The sequence below is a fragment of the Sinocyclocheilus rhinocerous genome, unplaced genomic scaffold (assembly GCF_001515625.1).
Source record: "Sinocyclocheilus rhinocerous isolate Xijiao unplaced genomic scaffold, SAMN03320098_v1.1 scaffold1874, whole genome shotgun sequence".
Classification (NCBI taxonomy): Eukaryota; Metazoa; Chordata; class Actinopteri; order Cypriniformes; family Cyprinidae; genus Sinocyclocheilus; species Sinocyclocheilus rhinocerous.
In genome coordinates this window covers 284,624-293,020 of record NW_015626862.1, presented here as the reverse complement: position 1 = coordinate 293,020, position 8,397 = coordinate 284,624, and the positions used below count along the sequence as shown (strand labels likewise).

Sequence of the window (8,397 nt, the reverse complement as noted above, 5' to 3'; positions counted from 1 at the left end):
CTTTATCTCCTTGCACTGGCTACCGGTTGCGGCTCGAATCAAGTTCAAGACATTACTACGAATCTACATCCCCTCCAGAAGTCTGAGATCCGCTAGTGAGCGACGCCTCGTGGTACCATCACTGAGAGAGGCTCAAAATCACTTTCCAGAACATTCTAGTTCACCATTCCTGGCTGGTGGAACGATCTTCCCACCCCTATCCGGAATGCTGAATCCCTGACCATTTTCAAGCGACAGCTGAAAACTCATCTCTTTCGAAGCTACTTGACTTCATCATCATAAAAAAAAAATTTTTTTTTTAATCTCTTTATCTCCTTGCACTGGCTACCGGTTGCGGCTCGAATCAAGTTCAAGACATTGATGCTTGCATATAGAACAGCCACAGGCTCAGCACCCGCCTACTTCCACTCCCTACTACGAATCTACATCCCCTCCAGAAGTCTGAGATCCGCTAGTGAGCGACGCCTCGTGGTACCATCACAGAGAGGCTCAAAATCACTTTCCAGAACATTCTCGTTCACCATTCCTGGCTGGTGGAACGATCTTCCCACCCCTATCCGGAATGCTGAATCCCTGACCATTTTCAAGCGACAGCTGAAAACTCATCTCTTTCGAAGCTACTTGACTTCATCATCATAAAAAAAATAAAAAATAAAAATTCTCTCTCTTTATCTATTCCTTCTCTTTCTAGCGTGTACTTATTTGAACAATGTCTAAAAACTTGGTATTACAAGAACTTCCTGTATCTGTTTGCCTCTTTTAAGAAGAATCGCTTTATGTATCCCCCAATTGTAAGTCGCTTTGGATAAAAGCGTCTGCTAAATGTCTAAATGTAAATGTAATTTCACAAACAACGTGAGTGAATCACCGTGCGCGCGCTCTCTCTTTCTCTCTCAAAATATGCAAATGGCATCAAATCACCACACATCATGTCTGTCTATAAGCGAGCTGCACAGTTGACACAGGAATTGTCACTTGCACAGATGAGGCAGTGTCACATCGTCACTAAAGTTTATAAATTGCATTACTTTTCAATTCTTACCAGTGTTTAACCATTCAGCGCTCGCGCGCTCTCCTGGAGACCGTGCGCTCATGCACACTCGCAGCGCACACACATAACGCCAGGTTCACATTACTCCGTTTACGTAGTGCGTATTTTTTCCGCGCTCATGTTAACTGATTAAAGCGTTCACTGCACACGGTTGCGGTCCTGCAGTGCGTTCAGGAGCGGTGCGTCTACAATAGTGCAGAGATCGTTTCAGCACCAAGTCTATTGCTGCGCTGAATTAAAGTAACAGCGCATTGTTTGCAGTAAGTATGAACATGGATTGACACGAAAATGTAGTAATTACACCATAAATGCATATTATTAAAGTCTACTGTGTTTCACAGTCAACACATATGGTTTTTTGGCTTGGTTTAAAGGGAAAGAGCACTTTTAGATAAACAAGGCAAAAAATGGCACTCCTGGAGGTAGGAAAACACATTTTTTTATGTCACTATAAATAGGTATAAATGATAAAAAGAAGGCTTTAAAAAGATCGGTATCGTATCGGCAGATACTGCTTTCTGTGATCGGTGATCGGCCTCAAAAATCGATCGGAGCACCCCTAGTATTCGTTACTAGCTGTTAAACGTTGTTTTCACAGAGTTTGTCATCAGAAATGTATCAGCTGCTGCACCTGCAGTGTTCAAACAAGCCAGTACGGTTATGAAGGTACAAATGTATTATAATTACCATGCTTGTGTGTGTGTACATACACAGTACTGTGCAAAAGTCTTAGGCAATTAGTATTTTTGCCATCAAAAAAAAAAAAAGTTTTTAAGCCAGTTATTTCTATCTTTTACTGTAGTGTGCCAGGAGGAAATATCATTTTACATTTCCAAACTTTTCCTTTTTCCATTAATTGTAATAATCCAGTATGCACAAGGAGTCTGACAACAGCCAGTGCTCCACACAGAGATCTGATCTCACCATCATCCAGTCTGTCTGGTATTACATGAAGAATCAGAAAAAACTGAGACAGAATAAATCCAGAAGAACTGTGGCAACGTCTCCAAGACACCTGAAGAAACCTACCTGCAAAGCTACCTGAAAAACTATGTGCAAGTGCACCTAGGACAAAAGCTGTTTTAAAACAAAAAGGGTGGTTGCAGCAAATATTGGTTTGATTGTATTAATTGAAGTTAATTGATAAATAAAATCTATTTATGACATTATTTTTGAAAGCATCCTCACTTTACAGCATTTTTACACCTAAAACCTTTCACAGTACTGTAGCTTTGCAGGTAGTATTCTTCAGGTGTCTTGGAGATGCTACCGTGGTTTTTCTGAATTTATTCTGTCTCCGTTTTTTCTGTTTCTTCATGTAATCCCAGACAAGACCAGATGATGGTGAGATCAGATCTCTGTGTGGAGCACTGGCTGCTGTTAGACTCCTTGTGCATACAAAAATCTCACTGGATTGTTACAATTAATGGCAAAAGGAATGTTTGGAAATGTAAACTGATATTTCCTACTGACACACTACAGCAAAAGACTTTTTTGTTGTTGATAAATACTAATGGCCTAAGACGTTTGCACAGTACTGTATATATATATATATATATATATATATATATATATTAACATGCTCCATTTTCCTTCATTCTGTTCAGTCTCTGAAAAGTCTGAAACAGGCAGCTGATGGTTTGCGTCAAGTACTTGACATTCTGTCCAGATCTTCACCACAGGATTCCCTCCACCATCAAAAGAGCTGTGTCTGATTCAGAATACAGTGCAGACTATGTACCTGCTCCAGAAATCATTCAAAAGACTGATGTAAATTAATGTGTATCTGTATGTGTGTGTATCATTTTGTGTGGCTATGGAGAAGGGCAGTAAAGGAGTGTTGTATTGACACCTGTTATTAAATAAGTGTTTTGTATGCTGATTCTTACCTATATAATGTAAATAAATATTCAGGAAATACTTTGTGCATATAGTTTCTCACCACTTTCTTTTTCCATTACAATAAATTACATTTTTAGAGAGCTATTGTGCTGATGTGGCCCAGGTTCATACCACAAGGTGTTATTGGTCTACCAGTGTTGGTTTCCAAATTAACTGGCACTGAACATCTTTTTATTTAACAAATTAGCCAAATAAACATTGACTAGAAGGGCTCTTTTTGTATCCTAAGTGAACAAAGATGAAAAGCTGACAATTTTCTTAACATACAAACGACTATTATTTTATTTTTATGTCGTCTTTCTCTATAAAGATGCAGGAATATATAACTTTGAGCGAAAGGCTAGTAATGGCTAAATGAACTGTAAAACTGTCAGTCATGTTATCTTTTGTAATGCATATCCATTTACGACAGTATTACCGTTTTTTAATTTAACTTATTTTGCCTGCATTTGATTTTACTCTTAAAGACATTCATATTGCCTGACAGAATGTTTAAATACTTTAAAATAGCTTTTAGAAATCACCTGTTCAAAATGGAAAAGACAGTCATTTCGTGGAATGACCCAAAAGCGTTAAAAGTACGAAAACATTCACACCGTCAGAAGTTATTGGAGTTCTCGAGAGCACCACGTGACTTCAAAGAACATCAGCCGAAGGCATTTGCAAGAAATCACTTATGTTACTGAGGGATGTTGAATGACAGTTTAAACGTGTCTAACTATGCGCTAATTAAAACGACATAATAGTTCGCCTTAATTTTCCATACAATTTCGTGAACGGAAGTCTTTATTGCGCTCGTGCTCTTCTGCACCTGTCATGTCACTTTTCAATGCGACGAGTAACTTTACTCGAAATGATGCTCCAGCTTTACGGTTGCTTCGAAAGAGTGAGGTATGTTATTTATTCTTGTTTTCTTATAAAGTGACATAAAGTGTATTCTTATAAACTAAAATAAAAATGTATAAATTACTAATAAATTTCCACCTAACACATACATTCTCATCTTTCTGATCTGTGCCACCCAAAATGATTTTATGGTTTACTGTTTGTGAATTGTTCTGTTCTGTTCTAATGAGATAAAACTAAACATTAATATAAAATATTCAGGAAACAACACATCATACCAACCATAACATATGACTGTGATTCAGAGCTCTGATGATGATGAGAAAAGGCTGAAAAGAAGAGAAAAGAACCGAGTTGCTGCACAGAGGAGCCGCAAAAGACAAACCCAGAGAGCTGATGAGTTGCATGAGGTTTGCAAGCTGCAAATTATATAAAATATAAAAGATGCTGATTTTTGCGTTTGTTCTTATATAATGTGTATTTTCACCATGCAGACATATGTTGATAATTGTGGGCAGACATGGGAAAATGCATCAAATGCACATTGATGCATCTGATTGATGTGGTTTTTGACATACTGAAATTTTCTGTAACCAGGTGTATGAATGTCTGGAACAGGAGAACAGCCTGCTGAGGAAGGAAGTCCAGCTTTTGATAGAGGAACAGCAACGCTTGACAGATGCCCTCAAAGCCCATGAGCCTTTGTGCCCTGTCTTGAACTGTGGTATGACCTCAACATCAAGGTCCATAGGCACAGTGTCACCTGAGTTTATGTCTAGATAGAGACACTCACATCTGATGCTCATGATGCCTCAATTTGCATTTAGCATAAATTAACTATACTTGTAATCATGCAAGGGATTTATGCATACTAGCATTTTTATTCTAAAGTATTACATTGTGTGTTCAGTATGCAGTGTGTTCATACAAGTGAATTATTAAGTCCTGCTTGAAACTGCACTGTAACAAGTTATGTTCAGAATACAGAATCTAGCCATATGTTAGTTTTCCCAGGGTCACGCCTCACGTGAATACATCCACTTTGGTATTTACTTTGATAAAGTTAATAACCTAAACCATCTGTCGTATACCACAGTTAGTTGGCTGTGAATGAATGACATGTGAGAATGGACTTCTGCTTTATGAGAGCCAATCCAACCAAAATACCCAAGGTTAGTTTCAAAACTCTGTGACAGCAGGTTTATGTCTGCATATTATTAATTACTATTAAAAATAACCATAGCAGTTTAATTTACATGTTAGTGTTACTTTTCTGTCTTGCTTGATCGTGTTTTGCTGTTGGAGTGTTTTGTAAGTATTATAAAAATAAACAATTATTTAAATAAAAAAATAATCATTCCGTTTATACACTCTGTGATGCAGATGAAATCCAGTAATTACTGAAATTGAAATAGTCATACAATTTCTATTAAAATGAGGTCACCAAATCAGAAAAAGTACCCGGATATGATGTCTTTTCTCTCATTTGTGTTGAAACCATATCTGGGGGTGGTTGCGGTAAGATGGTGGTCATATTTTTTTCTTGAATGTATCACTTCCTCAAACCTCTGTTGACTTACCTTCCTAACCAGTGCAGGGTACACACTTCTACATTTCTCTTCCAGTTTTCTCTTCTCTTCTGAAAAGTCCTAGAGCTCCGCATGAATCTGTTGACTTTCGTTTTAAAACGTTAAAGCCAAAAAGCACTGCTAGAGAAACATCATAAAACAGCTAGCTTTAGTATGTTCAGTATAAATGTTTATAGCACAAATGCAATTGTTCAGAATGGGTTGAGTGTAAAGGATATAGGTTCTACAGAAAATAAAATTGCCTTAATTTGGGCGTGACAAAATATATGTAGCGCACAAGTTTTAAACGCAGTTTTCTATTTCATAGCAATTTCAGCAATGCATAGCTTTATAATAGTACATACGAGTCTTCTGGTATGCATGGTGCGGGAGAACCTGTAAATGCAAATGGAAATGAATGTACTGTAAAAAGAGAGAGAGAGAGAGAAAGAGAGAGATTAATCAGGTACATATCAGAAGTACATAAACATATCTTGGTCTTAGAGTCAAAATGTTGAGAACCAGTGTTTTATAGTCATACATACATATATACATATATTTAACAAATTAAATCATACATGATTGTCAACAGTTATCTCTGCTTCAACAGTTATTGATTGCAGTCAAGGGTGTAGTTTTGGTTTGAACATTGGGGAGGGTTGAAGTATGAACTGTTTTAGTGGAGTCCCGGGTCATACTCCCTCATAAGGTTTATTTATTTGTTTGTTTGTTTGCTTATAGGTTTATTTTTGTAAAATGGTCTTTTGTGCTATCGTCCACACATGCACAGTTGGTTGATAACATAACGGCAATAAAGTAATAGCCTAGTTAACAATTACTTGTTTACATAGGATATATAATGCATTTTATATTATTTAGGCACTTATAGGCTGTAATTTGACAGAATGTTCTAATTCAACATCTAACTTAACATTTTCTAATATTGATATTGTTTATTTCTTACTCCTTAATAGTTCATCAGGCTCTTAATGATTTAATCTATGCCATCTCTTGGAATGTCTGAAGGCCAGGTTTTTCCATCACTCATCATTAGAACCCATTTACACATAGCTCTCGTTTCTGACTTGTACTTGGTCTTATGAAAATGTACCATAACTCTTAACTGTAGCATTTGTTATAATATGGCTAGCCTATTAATCATTACCAGGCCAATAATAACTATTATTGTTATTCTATATAGCATTTCTTATGAAAAACAAAACAGCCTGCACATTTAGAATCAGAATCAGAATCAGAATGAGCTTTATTGCCAGGTATGTTTACACATACGAGGAATTTGTTTTCGTGACAGAAGCTTCCACAGTGTAACAGAATGACAGTGACAGAACAAAAAACAGCGTAGTTTGGGCAGGAGGAGGTTTGGGATTATAGTGTTAAAGGCCGAGCTGAAGTCCACGAACAGGATCCTCACATAAGTCCCTGGTCTGTCTAGATGTTGCAGAACATAATGCAGTCCCATGTTTACTGCATCGTCCACAGACCTGTTTGCTCTGTAGGCAAACTGAAGAGGATCCAGCAAGGGTCCAGTGATGTCCTTCAGGTGAAACAATAGTGCTGCAGTTGTAATATAAATCTATAGGAAAAAATCTAGTCTCTTAACAGATTATCTATTATAAATTCTACAACAAGTTAGACAAAATTTACCACAATAAATAAGCTTACAATAAAACGTGATAAATTCTAGTAAAGGTGGTCATGAGTATTTAAAAAAGATTATAATAGTCCTATATGTTAGGCTGTTATATGTATATATGTACTTGCTAATTTTGGTTATTGGGTGGTTCCTCCCCCCATCCCCCCGCAAACTACACCTCTGATTGCAGTATTACAAAACATCTGCAGTGTTCCTGTCCTCATTTGCATCTAAACAAGCGGAAATGAGAGTCCAGTGCATGCTGCAACTCAGCGTCTATTTTTGCTATTCCTTGATTGTTATGCCCTCTAGTGGACACATTACTAATCAACTTGCATTTTAAATACATTTTCGGCGTATTTTATATCATCTTTATATTTAGATTGCATCTATATATATATATATATATATAATCGATTATCTTTATTATATGTAAATCTACTGAAAATAGACATAGCTGCTTTAAATTAAGGTGATAATTAATGTAGTTTTAATTATCTACATCTACTGTAGCTACACTGAATGAAAGCCATCAGTTTGTATGACCAGTCTGATCGATATTCTAGAAATTATGTCTCTTCTAAAACTCAGGTTGGGTCAGAGCTGTAAATATCTCTTCTTGTCACAACACGATAATAAAAGGAAGCAGAGAAGATTATCATAAACGGTTTAGCATTGTCTTTAAAGTGCACATGTTTTGAAATCTGAATAGAGGAGCATGAAAATACTCTTTGTGAACTGGGAAATTAGGGGTGTGTCTTAAACAGAAAAACATTTCTGTTGTGGTAACCTTTCCTTCCTGTTCTGTAAGTTGCTGGTAGCGATCTGTAGGTGGTTGCCCTCGCATCTCAAAACTCTTGGAAACCTTACAGGAACTTCAAGAATGTGGACCTTGAAGTTCCCATTGAACCTACACTTCCTTGAGCTCCCCCAAAATAAAAAAGAAGGGACATTTCCATTGTACTGGCAAGGAAGTGGTCTAGACTGTTCGCTAAATGCATTCATCGTTAATCTTTGCACGCTGAGAGAAAACCAATCTTTTTTAACATGAGTTTAGTAATATACACTACAGGGTTGTCATTCATTATAATAAACCCCTAATAGCATGGGCGTCGCTAGGCCATTTTTAGGGGGGCTATACCCTAAAATTTTGCGATTAGCTCCATAAACTGTACACGAATTCGTGATCGCCTCAGTCCCCTTTAAATTTCATATGAAAACGGTGGCAGACTTCGATCGGCTCCTCCCCGTCTTTCTGCGCGTTCTTTTTTCAATCAGCAGACAGCAGCGGCGCAGAGCGAGAAACAGAGGACAAGGTGTGTGTTTAACGATAGATTGTTATAATATCTGCATCTGTGCAGTTCTTTGTCATAAAT

At 37.1% G+C, this 8,397-nt stretch overlaps 2 protein-coding genes across 3 annotated transcripts in view; both read left to right on the top strand.

Moving 5' to 3' along the window:
• LOC107716511 (NSL1 component of MIS12 kinetochore complex) overlaps positions 1-3,011 on the top strand; it is an 8,166-nt gene extending 5,155 nt beyond the window's left edge. For both annotated transcript variants that reach the window (XM_016522998.1, XM_016522990.1), the window contains 2 exons: positions 1,650-1,717; positions 2,659-3,011. In XM_016522998.1, coding sequence (XP_016378484.1) covers positions 1,650-1,717; positions 2,659-2,766 — 176 coding nt within the window. In that variant the 3' untranslated portion in view covers positions 2,767-3,011. The remainder of the gene's footprint in view (positions 1-1,649; positions 1,718-2,658) is intronic.
• Positions 3,012-3,769: 758 nt separating this feature from the next.
• Positions 3,770-4,595, top strand: LOC107716528 (basic leucine zipper transcriptional factor ATF-like 3). Its single transcript, XM_016523004.1, has 3 exons — positions 3,770-3,844; positions 4,105-4,209; positions 4,397-4,595. Exons 1-3 carry the CDS (start codon positions 3,770-3,772, stop codon positions 4,580-4,582), a joined length of 366 nt encoding a protein of 121 aa, XP_016378490.1. The 3' UTR covers positions 4,583-4,595.
• The last annotated feature ends 3,802 nt before the right edge of the window (positions 4,596-8,397 follow it).